At 39.0% G+C, this 20,911-nt stretch overlaps 1 protein-coding gene across 7 annotated transcripts in view; it reads right to left on the reverse strand.

Moving 5' to 3' along the window:
- The window catches only part of Katnal2 (katanin catalytic subunit A1 like 2), a 49,951-nt gene extending 29,247 nt beyond the window's left edge, over positions 1–20,704 (reverse strand). For 2 of the 7 annotated variants that reach the window (XM_090353143.1, XM_090353145.1), the window contains exons 1-5: positions 20,583–20,704; positions 11,534–11,604; positions 4,813–4,979; positions 3,372–3,414; positions 264–381 (exon numbers count right to left, since the gene is read on the reverse strand). In XM_090353143.1, coding sequence (XP_090209269.1) covers positions 264–381; positions 3,372–3,414; positions 4,813–4,979; positions 11,534–11,604; positions 20,583–20,633 — 450 coding nt within the window. In that variant the 5' untranslated portion in view covers positions 20,634–20,704. Of the gene's footprint in view, positions 1–200; positions 382–3,371; positions 3,415–4,812; positions 4,980–9,756; positions 9,909–11,533; positions 11,605–20,582 lie in introns of those variants that run through there. The other 5 variants (XM_090353141.1, XM_090353144.1, XM_090353142.1 and 2 more) reach the window with 4 other exon arrangements.
- Between the last annotated feature and the right edge of the window lie 207 nt (positions 20,705–20,911).

Raw genomic sequence — 20,911 nt, forward strand, 5'->3', positions numbered from 1 at the left:
CCTGGAAAACTGAACTTTGCAGCTACAAGCCACACCCTCTGAGTGTACTACCCTCCGCGCAGACCCAGGGAAAGGTGGAGATATCTAGTAATTTGTCCATGGTTTTAATCTAGCTTACTACAATTTTTCTATAGTTTTCAGAGGATTCTACAATTAAATAGGCAATTAAAAAAAAGAGAACTTCAACAGATAAATATTACCTTTTTCCTGCGTCTATTTCTCAGCCAAGTGTTATCGCCAACATTAAGCAAAGCCATTCTGACCTGTTTAGGACTCTCCTTATTCGGGGATCTGGTATCCCCTGTCTTCCCTGATGTAGTTTTGGATCTTGGCCTCTGCTGACTAATCTTGGGGAGATTTTGACAAGTGTCACTCATCACCCTACAGAAGAGAACAACTTTGGAGATCATTATTCTAATCACTTAATTTGAGGTAAATAAACAACTAGTATGGCACAGTTAAAGCAAGATCTTGAAAGATAAACAGATATACTATAGTAAAGCCCTTCCATCCATGCCATCTTCCCTCCTTGACTATACAAAGTCGCTCTAATGGGCTCATCTCCCTCCCTCCACGAGACCACAGTTGTTCTTGTTTATTTCTTCTTTATGCCATGTGACTTCAGTCCTTTGACAGGTGGCTCTCAAGCACACATTGCTTCATAAGAATCTTTTCATTGCTACTTTCGACCTTCCTCAAGAGCATCAGGCTAGGGAAAAGGGGAGGGAGAGTCTTCTTAGTGTAATTGTGAAACACTAAACACCTGAGAGATTTGTCTTTGGTTTTAATTCAACATAGTGGATATCCTTTGCCTATGTAAACTATCTCTTGGAATTCTGTACATAGTAAATGTCAGAATGAGCTTGTGGGAGGAAAGGAGCACTCACCCCATGTCTGTGGTTACAGATAACTCATATTTGCAAAATACTGTCCACTTAAGGCAAAACAAATTGATGCAACTGGAAGTCAGAATAGTAGCTTCATCTGGTGAAGATAAGGTGTATTAATTGAAGAGAGGCAAAGAGCCTGCCGACAGACTATACCTGGTGGTAAGAGCACATACGTTTGTCTACATATGTGTTATATATATGAGGGAAATGCTTCACATGCTGTCTCAACATCACCAGTTGGATCTCTTATTGGATATAAGAGACTCACAATGTTTGCTGTAATAGGACAATCACAACAATGCTGACAATTGTGAAATACATTTGAGAATGGAACTAAATTCCCTCTGCACTAACTTTAGCCACCATTCTTGATTTGTGCCATGGTAAATTCTTCAGAGAAGGGATGATACTCATTAAGATGGTTCCTGCATAGATCTGAGGACCACTCATCCCCAAGTCCTCTGATGGAGCTAAATATCCAGGCATTTTAATGAACTTGCTCCCAACCATCCCCTCAATATGGTCACCATCCTTTTTCCCACTGTCTTCTACTTTTTGTACAACGTCTTCCCATGGATGAATCTCGAGGCCACATTAACAATGACACCCCACTCAGGTGATGTCGACCCAGGTACAATCACCTCCATTTAAACTGGATATCTATCTCTCTAATTCTGTAATGAGAAGTTACTATTTGTCCAGAATTTTTTGTTAGAACCTAAACTTTATTCAATTCCATTTTGTTGCCTAGGATTCTTCCCTCAAATCATCAAGATCTTTCAGGTCTCTGCTTCTATTATCCATCAGATTAAATCATTCTTCTCCCTTCAATCAACAGCAAGTGCCAAATTAGGAAAAGACATTTGGGTCTGCTACTAACCAGTCTCATGATACATGTCTCATTCAGCAAGTGTCTTTGAGGATGCAGTTGTGCACAGAAACATCATTCATTGCTTTCTGGATAATCCTTGTTGACTAAACATTTCCTGTCCACTCTTTATGCCAGCCATGTAAAAAATATCTACTCAGAGAAGAGATAAGGAACCCTCAGATGGTCACACATGCCACCATACTCTCTCCCTAAAGGAAACAAAGCCTCCAAACACACTACTCACAGAATATCTACCAGGTAAAAACTACGAAGTTTAAGGCATAAATGTGTGTCTGAAAAATAATCATAATTCTGGTGCATTCCACAGCTGGCCTCTTAAAATGCTCCTATTCACAAGTCATTTTCATTTATTGCTAGTCTGACTAGTTTTATGAAAACTATAAATAAAGGAATAATAGTTTTGTCAAAACAATAAAAAAAATTCCTGAAGAACAGAGCAAAGCAATGGTAGCCTCAGGCAGAGGACAACACAAGTATTGTGCTGAAGCTGCACAGATTGCATGCACAGCATTATGAACAACACCAAGCAGGCCTGCGAGGCACCCTGGTTCCTTTCTATTCAGATTGTACACAGGGAGCTTGATTGACTAGAACAGGGAACTTGGTGGGGCAGATAAACACCTCTTGAGGCTTAATAAATTGCTCATCTACATCTTATGTTTTCCTTTCTCAATCATATTCTAAGATCTTTAAAAATCTTAGACTATCTGAAAGCTATGTATCCCCTATAGGAAACCCCTTTCAGCTGCTTCAGAGGCTTAGGCCTTATTATGATAGCAAAACTCCACAGGATCTGCTGCCTCCAGGCCCACCATTCCTGAGCAACAGCACTCTGGGACTTATGAGTATTTCTGAACAGGACAGAATGGGCATGACATTGTGAGGGGGGATGTGCTGGGAGTAGAGAGGAGTAGGAAGGACATTGAAGATGTCTTGAGCTGAGAATGGTTAAGAGAAGAAAAGGCTCTCACCAGAGGCCCAGAAATCTTCTGAATGAAGACTTGGCTCTGGCTATTTTTAAATGAGATTGGGATCTGAGAGACTCAGAAGTAGCATACAAGATGCACATATAAAAAGGAGAAAAACACAAGGGGAACCTAGGTCCATGCAGACAAACACTGAGGAGATCCAGAATCATGAATCTTTTTTTCCAGATGACTATCTTCAGACAAATCAGGAATTGAAAGATCCAAGAGAACACGATGAAATTACAGTTATTATTTCAAAACAAGCAATATGTCTTGGGTTCACAATATGTGCTAGGGCTTCCCAATGTACCAGTAACCTGAAAAGCAGAGCCAGAAATGAGTCTTGGGTCTTCTAAATCTAGGATGTCTACACTTTTCATGCCACATGCCCTACAAAGACATAGTGTCACTGGATGTAATTATTAACAATAACCCAGGAGAACCAACCAATATGGATCCAAGATCTGGAGAAGTGTATCATGAGGGGACTCCACAGAAGACCCACCAAGATCCCAATACAGGCTGATATTGTTGGTAGACAGTCATGAAGATGTACTGGAGAATGTTCTAGAAAGGAGTCTCACAAACTCATTGATCAAGAGGAATTATCATTGACTTTACCTTTTGGTTTTTCCTCCAGTTTTTGGTGGCAAATTATTCTCTGCTATGGCAAAACAAACGGGGAGGGGAGGAGAGAATTAATCTTAAGAAAGAGAATGTAATATTTTTAGCTCTATTTCTGCTTTTATGTTCTTAACATGTGTATCAGAGATCCAGCAATTCTGATCTAGAGAGAAATGAAATGACCAGAGAAGTGGGTGGAGTTTTGCTTATAGGCCTCTCCACTCAGAGGAAGGCCCGATAGGCCACAATACAGTAAATGAGCTGGAGACCACTCACCTGGTGACAAATCTAATATAATATGGCTTTACAACCATATTGTTTCATTGAGTTTGCATGAGCTTGACACCCTTTTTCTTGGGTGCTTTGGGACCCTAGACAGGTTGTTGAAATCTGTCAGAGAACACTTATTAAGTCTACCAGTCAGCATTAAAATAAAGACAGCATATGACAGGAGACAATGGATACCAAAATACGTGATAACAAGCCATCTAGAAATCACAGCCTGTCCCCACAGGAATCCCCATGGGAGAGTCAAGATCTAACAATGGGACAAGAAAGGCAAACACTGAAACCTGCATTAGAAGGAAGCTCAGAGAAAAAAATCCCTCCCACACACATTCCAGCTCTACCACTGAGCCCTGGCTATTTTTAATGTTTCTCTTAGTTTCCTGGTTCCCTACATGAAATGTTAAAGTCTGTGGCTTAACAAGTGCCCTGTAAACAGGACAATGATCTGCCTTGGTTTATAATTACTTCCCCTACTTACAAACTTCTAAGTCAATGTTACTACAAAACCTAGGGCCTTGGCTTTAGATCTTTGCTCCAGCCAGCCCCCTTGACTGCTACCTTCTACTGGATCTTTGCTGTATATTGATCCTGATCTGGATTGATGGCTTTCAGAAGCATTTCATTATCTATACATGAGCTATTAGCTTCACCAATACTCATTTCCATGTTATTTCAAGACAGATAATAGGTCTTTCTAACAAGACGAAGTCTTTTGTCATTTATCCTCTCTCAACACTTCTTTCCATCTCTATGGAAATGGATGCCACTCTTCTACAGAGTATCTACCATACATGGGGGTTTTGCTTTCATTTTCCTGAAACAAATTTCTCAAACACCAAATGGCTCAACAGATGTCAAAATCAGGTTGGCTTATTAGGCCTAAGAGAAGCTACAGGAACTTTCTGATCCCCTCCCTTAACAGTGCAGGGTTAAGGTGCAGAGACTTGGAAATAAGATAGGATGGAACGCCACTCCTCTTCCTTCTCCCAAGACAAATTCTTGTTAAGTAGACCAGGCTGATATTGAACTCAGGATTCTTCTGCCTGCATGCCCTATGTGCTGGGGTTACAGGCATGTACCACCATGCCCAGCCAAAATCCCTGTTCTTAACAAGATAATAAAAGCTTATTTCTAGAAAATAGTCAAGTACCTGTGTCTGATGCCTTTTTAATAATTTTGGGATACTTTTGGAATTTGACAAAATAATAGCTCTCATATTCCATCAAAATAGTTTCAAGATCAATGTTGTCACAAACTTCAAAGCGTCGTAAAGCCAGTTTAGTTTCTTGCTCCAAAGCACTTGCTGCATCAATATATCTGTTTTACAGAAGAAAAAAAAGTAAGTCTGGCACAAAGAATAAAAGCAAACAGGGATTATAAGTCCAAAAAGTCTCCATAGCACGAGTAAATCTATATTAAATAGTATATTAGATTAAAACCAGTATCTCTGAGGTTTTTGAAAAGTAGGAAAGCTTACACATGTGGTTTTTCTGGGTTTTCTTTGCTTTGTTATTATTGTAGTTTTGTGGTTTTGGTATGGTCTCAATGGAGAGAGGGAATTAGAGACAGGGTATTACTGTGTAGACCAGGCTCAACTTCACCTCACAATCCTCCTGTCTCAGCCTTAGGACAGGTAGAATTACAGGTGGATTCTTCATATCAAGCTTGCATTGTTAAATAAATTGAAATATTGTCTTTAAAAGAAGTTGCGTCTAGAAGCAATTTATTCTAGTGAGGAACCATTGTTCAAAAACAATTTTAGACATGCTTTAAAGTCAAATAAAACAACTGAGATAAACATCTTTTGGATTACTTTTATTCATTTTTAGCCACATAGGTAGGTTAAGTGTGACCACATTTTATTTACCCCTATTCATTTTGGACAACATAGGAATCCACATTTACCCCTAAAAGGCAAGCAAAGTTTAGTATCATGAGATCACTTCCAAAGGAAGCATTGCATAAATTCGTTATAACTACTTAAATGCAGTTATAACTCTGGCATCATACAAAAGGTGTTTCCATGTGAAAGCAGCATTGTTCCCATTTGGGGTTTTTATTTGTTTGTTGCTGTTGCTGTTATTCTGATGGGACTCAGACAGGTGAGCACTCTGTCCTTACCTACATTCTTACCCCTGACACCAACACGATCATCTTTTACTTTGCTCAGTAGGAAGTCTGTCCCATGTAGGCAGACTTAAGGTAGCAAGCAAGGGTTTTGTCTTAAAAGTATCCTAAAGATGAAAAGACTCCCCGACTCTTCAGTTTTAGTTTCCTTTTAAAATTACACAGTATAAATATGCGCACATTAGCATACAATTTCAGGTGATCCTCCAAGACTCCAGATTAAGAATTAAGAATCCTGATGAATGTCTGGGCCACTTCCCATGTCAGAAGTGCAGACCTGCAAGGTCTATGGTGTAAGTTACCATGCTGCTAGAAAGTTGTGCTTTCTCTTTCCAGCTGTTTACCTACTCCCTGGGAAAAGTAGTAGCTCTCTGTAGCATTATGGATTTTTGCCATTAAAAACTGGCATTATATTGAACTATACATTGAGAAATCAATCAGGAATAAAAATATTTTACTTTCAAAGAAAAGAATTAAAAATTCTAGTGGCAGTCTTGGGCATCTATTTGGAGCATTACAAGTCAGGATGAAATGAAGACATTTGCATATCCATGTTCACTGCTGCACTGTTCACATTAGCCAAGTTACAGGAAAAAAATAACCCAGATGCCCTACAATGGATGATTGGATTGAGAAAATATGGTATATGTACATAGTGTAATTTTACTCCTCCACTAGAAAGGATAGTATTGTGTCATTTACAGGAAAACATGTGGACCCAGAAAAAATCATGTTATGTAAAGTAAGCCAGGCTCAGAAAGATAAATGGTTCATATGATTACTCATATATGGAAACTAGACGTAAAATACTATTGTGCATAACATCTCCAGGGCTCAATGTACTTGTACACAAACTTGATGGGAGGAGGGTATGCAAAGTTTTAATTTACCTGAATAACTAAAAGTATTATTTATCAAAATGAATACTAAGGAATAGAAATATGTTTGGGGAGTGGGCAAAGGAAAGCACATGAATTGGGGAAGGAAGGGTGAGAAAATTGAGTCTTTATAGTCAATAGACGTTATGTAAAAAATAAGCTGTATAACCTGAGGGTAGGGATGGGAGGGAGAAAATGGGGGAGAAAAAAGGTGACATTCATCAAGAAACATTGTACTAACAACCTGAATTATAGAATTGTAATCTCTTGTTATAACTACTTAGTAACAACAATACTAATACATTTTTTAAAAAAAGAATTCTTGAGGCAGGCTACAGTTCTATTTGGTTCAAATCTGGAAAGGTAGGAGAAAAACTTGGTGTGTGTGTGTGTGTGTGTGTGTGTGTGTGTGTTATCAACCCTCTTCTCTGTATTAGACTCAGGTCAGTTGGAAAATTGAATTGGTTTTAAGTCTTCATGATTACATTTCAGTGAAATGTGTTTATCTCTCTCAAGCTAATTAAGAAATTTACAAATCATATAATAAGTTGTCTCCAGTAGTTACCAAAGCAAAGATATGGAACCAACCCAGATGCCCCTCAGTAGATGATTGGATCAAGAAGATGTGCTACTTATATACAATGGAATTCTATGCTGCCATCAGAAAGAATGATATTGCCCCATTTGTAAGGAAATGGAAAAACTTGGAAAAAAAATCAGACCCAAAGGAACATAAGGTTCAATGGTTTCCCTCATTTGTAATAATTAGCACATGCCTGCCTCTCCTAGCAGAGGATTACAATAGCTCAAAGGATGAGACTAAATGAAAGGAACTCTAGGATATGGAAACAAGAGATTCATCTTCTATAATTGTTATTCTTTTTTTTTTTTTTTTTGCCAGTCCTAGGCTTGAGCTCAGGGCTTGAGCACTGTCCTTGGACTTTCTCAAGGCTAGAGCTCTACCACTTGAGCCTCAGCACCACTTCTGGCCTTTTGCTATGTGTGTGGTACTGAAGAATTGAACCCGGGTCTTCGTGCATGCTAGGCAAGCACTCTACCACTAGGCCAACTCCTCTGCCCTTATGGTTAATCTCATACTGTTACTGAATCTGACTTTGATACCTGGTATATTATATATACATTTATTTGTTTATTTGAAACAGGAAAGGGAAGGGGGAACAAGATGATTGGGGGAGGGGGAGGGAACTGGGGACAAAAACATGAGAAGGGGTGTCAATGTGTGAGAAGTAATGCATCTACTATCTGATGAATGTAACTGTAATCCCTCTATACATTATCCCCACAATAAAAAAAAAGAAGGAGCTGTATCATCTGATTTCTATATGTAGCTCACTTCCCATGTTACAAAGTCAAAAATTACTTTTATTTTTTGCCAGTCCTGGGGCTTGAACTCAGGACCTCGCTACTATCCTTGAGTCTCTTTGTGTTCAAAGCTAGTGCTCTGCCACTTGAGCCACAGTGTTGGGGTGTTGTTTTGTTTTTTTTTTTTTCAGCTTTTTCTGAGTAGTTTATCCGAGATAAGAGTTTCCTAGACTTTTATGCTTGGGCTGCTCTCAGCCACCTGAATAGCTATGATAACAGTAGCTCACACCTGTTTTTGTATTGCAATGCTGGGGGATTGAAAGTAAGGATTCACGTATGCTAGATAAACATTCTACTCAAGCCATATCTGTGGCTTTTTTTGTTGTTGTTTGACACAGGATCTGCTTAAGTTTTACCATGCCCAACCTCTTGCCTTCGGAGTATGAAATTACAGCTACCCACCAGACTACCTGTATAATTTGTGTTTAATATGAAATAATACATGTTCACTTAAGGGTAAAAATATAGATAAGTCAAAAATAAGTGGGGGCACTGATGACTCATGTTTGTAATCCTATCTACTCAGGAGACTGAGGTTAGAGGCTTGTGGTTTAAAGCTAACCAGGACAGAAAAGACTATGAAACTCTAATCTCCAAGTATCGGCCAGAAAACTGCTTAGGGATAGTGCCCAGGCCCTCAGTTCAAGCCCCATGACTAACAAAACAAAGTATTCCCACTCAGAAATAGCGTAAATGATGTGAACAATTCTTCTATCTTGCCAGTCATTTTAAAAATGACCACACACATATGCTTGCACATGTGTCCTTGTAATTCAATAAAGATAGAGGACTGAAGAGTGCTTGATTTTACTGATGTCACATTGCATTTTGGAATTTTGACTGCAAAAGTATAAGGCCCATATTTTCTAAGCTAATTGATCAGGGAACACAATTTTTTTTGCATGTCCTTGTTATTTTGTTTGAGCCTGAATGCAGTCTGTCATGGAGCCGTTAGCCAACAGGGTAATAGTACAGCACTTAATGAAGAGCACTGAGCAAGAATGAATGAGAAGCACTCAGAGCCAACAGGATAAATTGGTGGACTAAAAAATCAGTACCCATGACCTCCAGAAATTCCTGATCACTCATTCGAACTGATATGTTTACTGAAATGCTCAACTTATACATGCCCTCCTTCCTCTACACTTCTTCCAATCATATCTGCCTCCCCACATTCTACACATCTTTAACATCAGGCTTCCATTCATGCTACAAAGCTCTCTTTCCTTAATTGGTCATCCAAATCATCAACAATCTGTCTACTTTATCAAATTATTAGAAAAATCTCATTTATTCTAACACTAATATTTCCTTTAACAATACCGATAGCTGACTCTTTCTCTTGGTAATCCACTCAACCCTTGCCCAGAAGGTCCGGAAAATGATTAAGAATAATTTTCATTGATTTAAGATACAAGGAGTCCTTGGGCCATCTAGTGGCAAAAACGGATAAATGCATGCTTTAAACTAGTAAATTCTGGCCATTATAACTGAACAAGGGTTAGATGTGTGATTTTTTTTTTATTTGAGGGGGGGGGAAATGGGGGAAATAGAATAAGGTTGTGTTTTGTTTCCCTAAAAACTTTCTGGAACACTAATTTCTAATAAAAATTAAGGATTAGATGTGTAAATGGCTTTGTTTTTCTATTTATTTTACTGACCTACATTCTAGGAAGTCTCTCAGAGGCTGTTCAGGTAATGCTTACCTGAACACAATTCCTGCAGTGCTTCAGCCTAGCATGGTAAGCCCAGGTTATATATGAGTCAGCCAATCTCTGAGGTGCTCCATGGGCCAAGTGTTCTCCAAAATTCCAGGGAATTTTGTAAGAAGAGCTAATTCCTTGGTCACATTGTACTGCAGAATGTGGAATCCTGTGATGTTATTAGAACTGTCATCATCGTCCGTAGTAAAATAGGTATGTTGAGGAGTCCTGAAATAAGGGGCTCTATTTTTCTAGGTGTAACTCACTGCCTATCAAGCTCACCTGATCATAGGGCTACACACTCTGTGTGTAGTGACTGCTGACTGCTTGCCATGGGAGGGGCTGATAAGATGAAACCATTTTCTCAATAAAACTCAAATCCACATCATGAAAAAAGGGAGTTTCTGATGGAAAATAAATGAGTAGAGTGGGGAATGTTTTGGTGTTAGGGCTATTGTCCGCAGTTTACCATATATACCAGGGAAGAGAAGTCATTATGAGAAAGGTCATTACTTGGAATTCATGAACTTACAATCTTCTTCTTCCTCCTCCTCCTCCTCCTCCTCCTCCTCCTCCTCCTCCTCCTCCTCCTCCTCCTCCTCCTCCTCCTCCTCTTCCTCCTCCTCCTCCTCTTCTTCTTCTTCTTCTTCTTCTTCTTCTTCTTCTTCTTCTTCTTCTTCTCCTTCTCCTCCTCCTCTCCTCCTCCTTTTCTTCTTCCTTCTCCTCCTCCCCCCTTCCCCTTCCCCTTCCCCCTCTCCCTCTCCCTCTCCCTCTCCTTCTCCTCCTCCTCCTCTTTCTCCTTCTCCTTCTCCTTTCCTGAAGCTTGAATTCAGGGCCTGAGTACTGTCCTTGAGCTTCTTTTGCTCAAGGGAAACACTCTACCACTGAGTCACAACAACACAACACTTCCAGCTTTTTCTGTTTATGTGGTACTGAGGAACCAAACACAGTGTTTGTTTCATGCATGCTAGGCAGGCACTCTACCACTAAACCTCGATCCCAGCCAACATTATTAATTAAAGAGAAAAAGTAAATTAATGACTAAGTTTGTTCAAAGGTGTAGTGTTTAGACAGATTATCAAAACATATACATAGTAAATTTTAGCAAAAGAGGAAAAACATACTCTTTAATAGCTTAAATAATAAAGATTTGAAAAGATTATTATCTTCTGCTGTGTCATGAAAAAGTCATGGTCCACATATCTATTGATTTCCTAAAGTGGTCTTCAATCAAAAACAACCCTTCAGTATTTTAAGGAAAAGAAAAAATTGTAAGAAAATTGTATTTGTGGATATGGCAGTCGTGGGACTCCAGGAAATCTCACCTCTCTACTACTCTCAAACCTTAAGGGAATAGAACAGCACTGCATGTACTGACTAGCCCTGTTAATAGTTTTCAAATGCATGAGTGAAAAATACTTACGAGAATAAACCCTAATATATCTGTGAACTTGGGTTATTCATAATGTGCTCATCATGGCTTATCAGTTGTACCATAGCAATGCAATATGTTAACAAACAATAGAGGGGAGACTTGAGTACAACTCTGTGGAAAAGGGCTTGGTTGGCATGATCCAAGTCCTGGGTTTGATCCCCAGAACTAAAACAACAACAACAATAATAATGGAACCTGGGGGAGTGAGCTGTTATATGGGTTCTTCCTAGTCTTTATGCTCATTTTTCTGTAAATAGTCTGTTCACCGTTTCTGAAGGCATGTCTAGAACAGTGAAGGGTCACAGAAAAAAACAACTATCAGTAAACACTTGTAATGTAACTTACCCTTCTTGTGTTAAATAATGCAAAATCAAAATCAGTAGATTTTTTCGCCGAGCTTCTGTCCTGACTTCATACTGTGAATAAAGAACATTGAAATGGAACAACAAGGAAGATACAACACTGCCTTAGTATAATAGGCACTTGAAAGTAAATGCAACCTGTCAACACAAAGTGGCATGGATTAGAGGCTGGAAAGTAGTTTGAAGTCTCCAAGGATATACCAAGTGGTTTTCTTTCACCTTTTTTTCTTCTTCAAGCTGCCTTCCCAATTATAAATGTAAGGAAGCAATTATTTGAATTAGGCTTCCACTTTACTAGTTGAACTTTTTACAAGAAAACAAATTGACCTTTGGTTGCTTACCACCAAGAAACAAATAGACACTCGTCTGCTATTGGGACTCAGTTTGCCAGAGCCAGCAGGCAACAAGTCGGGATTCCTGATTTAGGGGGTGAGGACTGGAAAAGAAAGAGAGACAAGAAACAGATGGGGTCGGGAGGTCTACAGCCCAACTCAGCAACCCAAGACTGAAGCCTAAGGCTGTGAGCTTAAGACCCAGCCCTGTTTATTTTTAGTTCTAATCTTAAATACTTTTCTTAAGACCAGGGAACTGCCAGGGGTTACATTCATACAAAACAGTAATCAAGTCTCAGATTGGTTAAGCAGAAAGTGACAAAGCCATAAATGCTTACAATACTGGTGATGTAGCTCATATGACAGCTCATTTCTTTGTGTACTTAGCTCTAATCAATAGTGCAGTCCACGGTCAGTCTGACCCCACACTCTGCCCCCAACATCAGTTAAGGAAAGTGATCAAATTAACCTGTGCATCAGAAATCAGTACTGGCTTTATCTCACCTCTGAGTTACTTGAGGTCCAACCCTTAGTCATGTATAAATGCAGAGTTCCAATAAACCCTTCAGGAAAAACTGTACAAGGCCTTAGCCTAGCCACTGAGACTAGCAGTGATGATGAAAGGGGGATTAATACATGAGAAGGTCCTCATTTATTTATTTTTGTATTGGTACTAGGGTGTGAATGCATTTGTCTTTTTATGTTTGGTGTATTTCACTTAGTATAATGTCATCATCTGTTTGTATCATGGGGTAAAATTCCCTTCTTTTGTTGTGGAGATGTAGCTTAATGGTAGTTGCTTGCTGAGTATAAGCAAGGCCCTAGGTTTCATCCCCAGGAAAGGGGAAGGAGGTATCCTTTCATTTTATATATATACACACACACACACACACACACACACACACACACACACACTCTGGCATATATATTACATTACATATTATATAAATTTACTTGCACTGAAGGCTAAAAGGAACATTTTGATCTTACCTCACCTTTTGATCATACTTTCCAGAAAATCAAGTCTAATTATCTTAGTTGTTTATTTTCATGCTTCTAAATATTCTATCAAAGTTTTATGATGTATGAGAAGCATTAGCTATTCACTTCTGGGTAAGATGGATGAGAATTAAGCAATGTAATTCCCTTCTCACTCTACCTTCCCCTTATGGTTAGATCAATATTCAGTGGTTAGATTATTAGGATTGTGTAAATATTGTTCACTACTGAGCCAAAACTTATTATGATTATATTTCCTTTTCATACAATTGTTTTGACTTGGACAAAATGATTATCAGATTATTACTGTTACTTTTCAACACATCTACTGGTAATTTTCAAACACCAGCACATGTCATATCACTTCCCCACTATCAAACACATCACCTGTTGTGTCAAATGTATTGTCTTCCCAGGGTACCACTCCTGACCTCTGCTCTATATTTCTGACTGTCACAGATGTCCTCATGCTGGGGATTACCCTGAAACTTTCCTTTGTTAGAACTCCTAGAAACTTAGTCTTCCATTTTTATGGTATCTCCTTGGCTTTACCAGCACATATCCGTTTGAGGAAAGATGCAATGGAGGAAAAGGGTGTTGAGAATTTGCATGCCTGTAAGTCCATTTAGTGTCTTTTTTTTTTTTTTTGCCAATCCTGGGGCTTGAACTCAGGACTTGAGCACTGTCCCTGGGCTTTCCTCAAGGCCAGTGCTCTACCACTTGAGCCACAGCACCATTTCCAGCTTTTTCTGTGTATGTGAACCAAGGAGTCGAACCCAGGGCTCTGTGCACACTAGGCAAGCACTCTACCAGCTTTTTAATACATATATGGTACCTAGGAATCGAACCTGGGTCTTCATGCATGCTAAATAAGTAAGCACTCTACCATGAGGCCAAACTCCCGGCCCCTAGTGTCTTTTATATAATTGGAAACGGCATAAAATTGCCATTCTTAGGCCTGATAATTTGCATGCAATGTGGTTTTTCTTCTGTTCAAAACAAAACTAAAATAAATCCAGTCTTACAGATCTTAAGGGGCTTTATGTATGATTCTAGGATTGGTCAGCAGTCATGACCAAAATTGGTTTGAAATGTCATGCCCTAACACGTAACAGGTTGTTTATAGATGGATGACAGGAATGATGCACAGAAAATATGTGACGTACAGAGGCAGCCCCATCTACTCCAGCCATCTGCCTTATGTCAACATGACTAGACCAGTTGGCTGCTTGTGATTGCTTGAGAAAACTGTTGAAAGACTCAGCTGCTTGTACAAACACTGCATTGTATTACAAGAGTCATATTGGAGCTTGATAGATAGAACCTATTAAGCACAGCTTAAAAATATATTATCAAACTTAACTTTTCCCAGGAAGGTTTTACAATCTCATTTTTAAACTCTGGTGCTTTGAAATTACACTCCTTCAATCTCCATCCTCCACATTTCCATTCTTAGAAAAATTATTTGAAAAGAGTCACTCCCTGTAGTTTAGTTTTTCGGTATTCTTACTAACGAAAGAAAGTATATTCCAGATTAATAGTTTCTTCTATTTCTTTGTCTCCCTTTCTCTCTTTTCTAGTCTATTTTCTGGGGAATTTTCTTGTCCTTGTCCACCAACAGTTTCTACGAATTTGTTCTTATTGCAATTTTTACCTTTGTCAGAGCATCCTGTTCTTGATTATTGTTTTTGTAAATTATTGGACATGGTCAATTAATTAGCTTGCCTTTAGTGCACTATTACCTTGTTTTTAAAGTTATAATGTTTATTCATTAGGTAACAAGAACTTATTTTACTAAGATACCATTCTAAGTAACAAAACGTTCTATTTTAATTATTTTTGATGAATACTGTAAGGACTCTTTAATCAGGTAAGGTCAACAAACCTAGAACAAGTTATCAGGAAGAATCAAAAGGCAATCATAGTAATCTCATTCACTGTTTTTAACATTGAGAAACGAGTAGTCCATACAGAAGAATGTATGAGCCCCTATGCACTTTTTTTTTTTTTTTTGCCAGTCCTGGGCTTGAGCTCAGGGCCTGAGCCCTGTCCTTGGACTTTCTCAAGGCTAGAGCTCTACCACTTGAGCCTCAGCACCACTTCCAGCTTTTTTCTGTGTATATGGTACCGAGGAATTGAACCCGGGTTTTCATGCATGCTAGGCAAGCACTCTACCACTAGGCCAAACTCCCGGCCCCCCTATGCACTTTTAATAATAATCTAAACAAATACCACCCTGGCTAAGACACAGAGCCACAGAGCACCTTCTGTATCTTCAAGTCTGCTTTTTTTTTTTTTACCCTACCCTCAGTATCCTTTCAGACAAACAGTGCTAATCATTCTGTTTTCCTTTATGGATCTACCAATTCTAAATGAATCTTTAAGATACATATTTGTTGCTAGGCATGGTGGTACATGCCCATAAACTCACCATCTAATAAGCTGGAGTAGAAAAGCCACCCAAGACCTTATCTCAAAAATAAAATCAAATTTTAAAATGGCTTATTTTTTTCATTGCTAAACTTCATATGAATGAAACAGATATTGTATGACTACTTTTGCTCAATACTGTGTACTTTTCCCAATAAAATATGTTTCAAAATAGCAATCTATATATTAGCTATGTATTCCATATTTTTTTAATTCAAACTATCTGCTTGGACTGTTTTCTTAGTTTGGATTTGGATTTTTATTTCTTCATATATTTTTTCCTGCATAACTTTCCTATAGAACAGAAATTCTATTTGTTTGACTGTACCTGATATGGTCCTTCTGTTCACAGAAGCGTTCCTTTTTCCTTTACTTGAGATAGTTTCAGGAGCATAAATGTGAGTGAGTTTTAGATGTTGTTTTGTTTTTTCTTTCTTTTATTTAAAAAAAAAAAGATGACTGTGAGGAGTAATAATTAAGAAGCAGTCTTCTTTTCTTTTCTTTTTTTTACTTTTCATCTAACTATTAAAATCTCAAACTACATCTGGTATTTCTTTGTTTAGAAACTCAAACTGAGTGCATGTGCTATTGGCTGATACCTATAATCTTAATTACTGAGGAGGCAAAGAGCAGAAGGATGTCAGGTTTGAGGCGGCTGAGGCACAAAATTCTCTAGACTTTATTTTTAAAATAACAGCTAGAGGTGTGACTCAAGTGTTAAAGTGTCAGCTTAGCAAGATTGATAGATACCATGGCGACACACACCTGTAATTCCACTATTCAGGAGGCTGAGGCAGGAGGATTGCAAGTTTGGGGCCAGCCTGAGCGTTATAGTTCAAAACCAGATTCTCTGCGAATAGAAGAGTTACTTCCAGAGATAATAGAGAATAAACTGATTTAAAAAAAAAAAAAGAACTCTGAAATCAAGCCAGAGACCAAGTTCCACCATATCCCAGGTAACTGAAAAACTTCCAAGTAGGATATGTATGTATTTGGGGGGTTGAGGTTTGAACTCAGCTTCTTGCTCTATGGCTTGGGGCACACAGCCAGTAGCCAGCCTTTATATTTTGAACTACCTCATGGAGAAGCTGCTATGGTAAAAAACTGAGGAAATATTCCAACATTAACTGAAGTCCTTGGTCCAATTATCTATAAGGAAATGTGTAAGAGACATAGAGGCAGAAGAAATAGTTTAGGATCCTAGGTTCTGTTGATTACATATGTGCATACATTAATCAAAATACCTACAACTGAACAAGTGTACTGTAAAATTCAATTGCATTATAATTCAAGACAATGCTGAATTTCCAAATGATTAAAATATATTGCTTATCAGAATGGTATACAACAAAATGTGTGTTCTGACTTTGATGCAACTTGCCCTGCCATTTTAATTTTGGTCTGTTATAAACAGCAATTGGTAGTCATTTATTGTATAAAATTACATTTATATCCATCAATACATGGTTCCTGAATTTGTTTATACAGAAAATATCACTTTCTTTGTGCTGAATTTTCCTCTATTACATATCTTGAAAGACTTTTTATTAATTATTACATAACAAAATAATGGGTTTTATTTTGACATTTTCATAAATGTACAGAGTGTACTCTGCTCATTGCCTCACCTTGTCTCTCCCTGGCCATCCTGAGTTACTGCTTCCAATTCTCAAGTTCATTACCTACGATATGTATCTCTTTTTTGTCCTGTTCAAGTAATAGGAATGGAACTCAGGACCTGGGCACTGTCCCTGAGCTTTTGTTGCTCAAAATTAATGCTTCTCCACTTCCAGATTTCGGATGGTTAATTGGAGATAAGAGTCTCATGGACTTTCCTGCCCAAAGTAGTTTTGAAACATGAGCCTCAGATTTTAGTCTCTTGGGTAGCAAGGATTATAGTCATGATCCATTGGCACCCAGCTTTATATCTTCCTTTAAAGAAAAAAAAATCTAGATTTTTTTTCTAAATGAGTCAAAACATGGTATGATGTCTCTGAGTCTGAATTACTATACAAAAACATAATGATTGCTAGTTCAAGCCATTACCCTGAAAATGATGTAAATTCCTTCTTTATAGATGTTAATAATCAAAAAGATAAAATTAGAGTAAAATTCGTTCATTGTAAACTTCTATAACTGTTGAAAACACATAAACATTATAAATACATAAACATTTGTCCATACCTTGAAAAAAAGTGAAAAAAGAACTATTATCTCATAAGGATTTTCTTTAGAATAAATATCAGAATGAATTCACTAACTCATGATTGATGAGCAACTACACTAAATGATAACTGGATTACAGTAAATAATACAGGCAGTTCCTCACTGTGCTTCATCATCACCTGATGTGTATTGGCACTTGTGGAGTTGGATAATGGTTTTGGGAATCACTGATCATGTCTGCACCAATACAACTTGATGTATGAGTATAGGTATATGTGTACATGTATATACATATATGTTTACCTGTGTTTATATGTACATATGTGAATATATGCACTTTTTCTTTTAATTTATCAGACTTTTTTAATGTTTTAAATTGCTGTCACTATTTATTTTTGAGCTCTGGTGGTCCGGGTACTTGAACTCAGGACCTGGGTGCCATTGCTGAGGTTTCCTTGCTCAAGGATAGTGCTCTACCACTTGAGCCAAAGCTCCAATTCCCACATTTTTTTCTTGAGGGTAGATGTGTTTGGGGGAGCTTAGTTCAGCAGAGGTATTAGGCTCCTGGACTTCCCTGCTGGGTCTGGTTGGAACCCTGGTCTTCAGATCCCAATATCCTGAGTAGCCAGGATTGCAAACTTGAGCCACAGGTCCTCTGCTTTATCCTGTGTTTTGAACACATTTGATTACTTCCCTCTATCCAGAAGTCCACTAAGTTGTCTGTGTTTCATTTGAGTCTGAGAGAGATACACACAGAGAGGGAGATTTAGAGAAAGAGAGTAAAAGTGTGTGTGTGTGTGTGTGTCAGAGAGAAAGAGAGACAGAGACAGAGATAGAGAAAGTGTGGGTGATTTTCCCTGTGGTTTGAAATATCCTGACGATATTGTACTAATTCCCTGTGATCAGAAGAGAAATCCCACTCCACCCCTTGAGTATGCACTTATTAATGTAGACATCATTATAAACCCAATGCAAGTGGGATATGTGGTGCTTAGGACACCTTGCTTCAAGTTGTACTAGGGTGGCAGTTAAGGCAGGAGAAGTAGCCATGAGGTGTTAGGGTTCCAGGGGTAAGTTAAGAGTGGGCACATTATGAGCTGGTGGCCCAGCAGAGGCACAGGGAAGCCAGCAAGCAGTGTCCACCGGAGTTCCTGGCCTCCCGAGGTCATTGCCAGGGGAACCTGCTCTTGCACTGGTTGCAATGGTGAATGGTCTTGGCTGGTGGTGTGACCATGGGCATAAGGGCAGTCCATGTGGTGCCTGAAGGCCGTTGTCTGGCCTTGGGGATGAAACCTTCTGCTTTCAGCAATGCCACCACTTGAACCACAGTGCCACCTCCAGTTTTCTGGTGGTTATTTGGAGGTAAGAGTCTCATGGACTTTTGTGCCTGGGCTGGATTTGAACAATGACTCTCAGATCTCAGCCTCCTAAATAGCTAGGATTACAGATGTGAGCCACAGGCACCTGGCCTAGTTTTTTCTTTTTTTTTGGCAATATTCTCCAAGTTTATCTCTGAGATAAGATTTGTAGTTCTGATATCTATCTATCTGTCTATCTTGTTGGTTGTGGGACTTGAACTCTGGGCCCAGACCCTACCCCTGATTCCAGAAAAAGGAGAGGGAACAGAGATAGAATTCACATACCAGGGTTAGGAGTGTTGCTTAGTGGTTAGAGTGCTTGCCTAGCATGCACAAAGCTCTGGCTTCGATTCCTTGGTAGTACATATACAGAAAAGCTGGAAGTGGTGCTGTGAGTCAAATGGCAGAGTGCTAGCGTTGAGTAAAAAAAGCTCAAAGACAGCACCCAGGACTGCCAAAAAACAAAACAACAATACAAAACATATTAGCTGGGCACTAGTGGCTCATGCCTGTAATTCTAGATACTCAGGAGTCTTGAGCTGCAGAGGTTAAGGACAGTGCCAGGCCCCAAGTTCAAGCCCCACGATCAACAACAACCATCACAAAAAACATACTAAAGGCAACACTTTTGCTTCCACTGTAAGCAATTCAGGCTCAGATAGGAATGGATTTTAGTGCAATCCATAGTTACATAAGTAGCAGTAGTACATATAGCCAAACTTTTATACAACTTGGAGAGAAATAAGCAGTAATTGGAAGCTAAAGAAAATAACAGAGTTATCTTGTTATTACTAGTTTTTTTTCTCAAAATGGTAGCAGATATAATATTTGTTAGATACCACTATTACCTGTTAAGCATTTTTTAAATAACTTGGGCATGATACACTCCTGTAACCCCAGCACTATGAAAGTTCAAAGCCAGCCTGTGTTACAAAGACAGCTTAGGTTGATGACATATGTGTGTGTATACATACATATGTTTACACACACATATATGCTTAAATTTTTTCTTGCCCCAAGTATTGTATTAGCATTTCCAAGAGTAGGCCACTTAAAGAGATTTCTTTTTAACTTTTAATTTTATTCATCCTCCACCATGCCAAAGTACTGTTTTTGTATCCTGTTTTTTGTGTCCGGTATAAAACATGATTCCAATTCCTGTTCCATGCTGCAGGAAATATTCCCAACCTATAGAAGATGCTACGTATCACTGAGAACCACAGAATATATTGTAAAGTTCATGTCATCTTTGTGAGAAAAGGATTACAGTCCCTTCCCTTACTTTCTCGAGAGAAATTGAAACCAAGAGAATGAAATGCCTCAAATGTCTAGCCTCAGTAGTTGCAAGCCAGGGCCAAAATCCAGGATTCTAACTCCAGGTCTGTGCTTTTCTGCCTTCCTAATTTTAACCACTTCCTAATCTCTAATCAAGATTCAGCCTGCTAACTCACTTCCATATTCAATTCTCTAAAAAATAAACCGACTCTGCTGTCCCTTGTTCCTTTCAACAAACCAGCTCTCATTCCTAAACCTGTCTCTCAGGTTTGTCCCCCAGGCTGCAGTCTAAAGCCCAGCCCCCGCCTTGACCTGCTGAGCCCAGGACATCCCACTGTGTTTGAGCCACGCAAGGGAAGCCGAGGTCGTCATAGCTACCGGCCACACGCTCCTGGTTAGTCCTCAACACTAAGACTTGAGTTTCTGGTGCCAGGGGTAGTTTGGTGGGTTTTGTTGTTTATGTTTTCCTTACCGCTTCCCGGGCCTGGCGCGTCAGTTTCAAGGTCTGGTAAGAAAGCTCCATAAGACACTTTGGGAGGAAGGCAGGAACTAACACTGAAAAGGAGCCAGTAACACCTCTGACCAGTACCACCAAAGAATTCAGCTTCGTGAAACCTGAGGGTTCACTGGCCCGCCCCTTTCAGGATTGGCTGGAGACTAGATGGCCCAGCCAATCACTAGCCAGGGATGAATTCTTTACCAGTCAATCTCCTCGAAACTGAGCACGTCCTGGCCAAACCAATGATTTAGAGGGAGGGAGCAGGCTGTGTGTAACCTAGTTAATCAGGAGACTGAGATCTG

The sequence above is a fragment of the Megascapheus bottae genome, chromosome 19, assembly GCF_031878675.1.
Source record: "Megascapheus bottae isolate mThoBot1 chromosome 19, mThoBot2.hap1, whole genome shotgun sequence".
Lineage (NCBI taxonomy): Eukaryota > Metazoa > Chordata > Mammalia > Rodentia > Geomyidae > Megascapheus > Megascapheus bottae.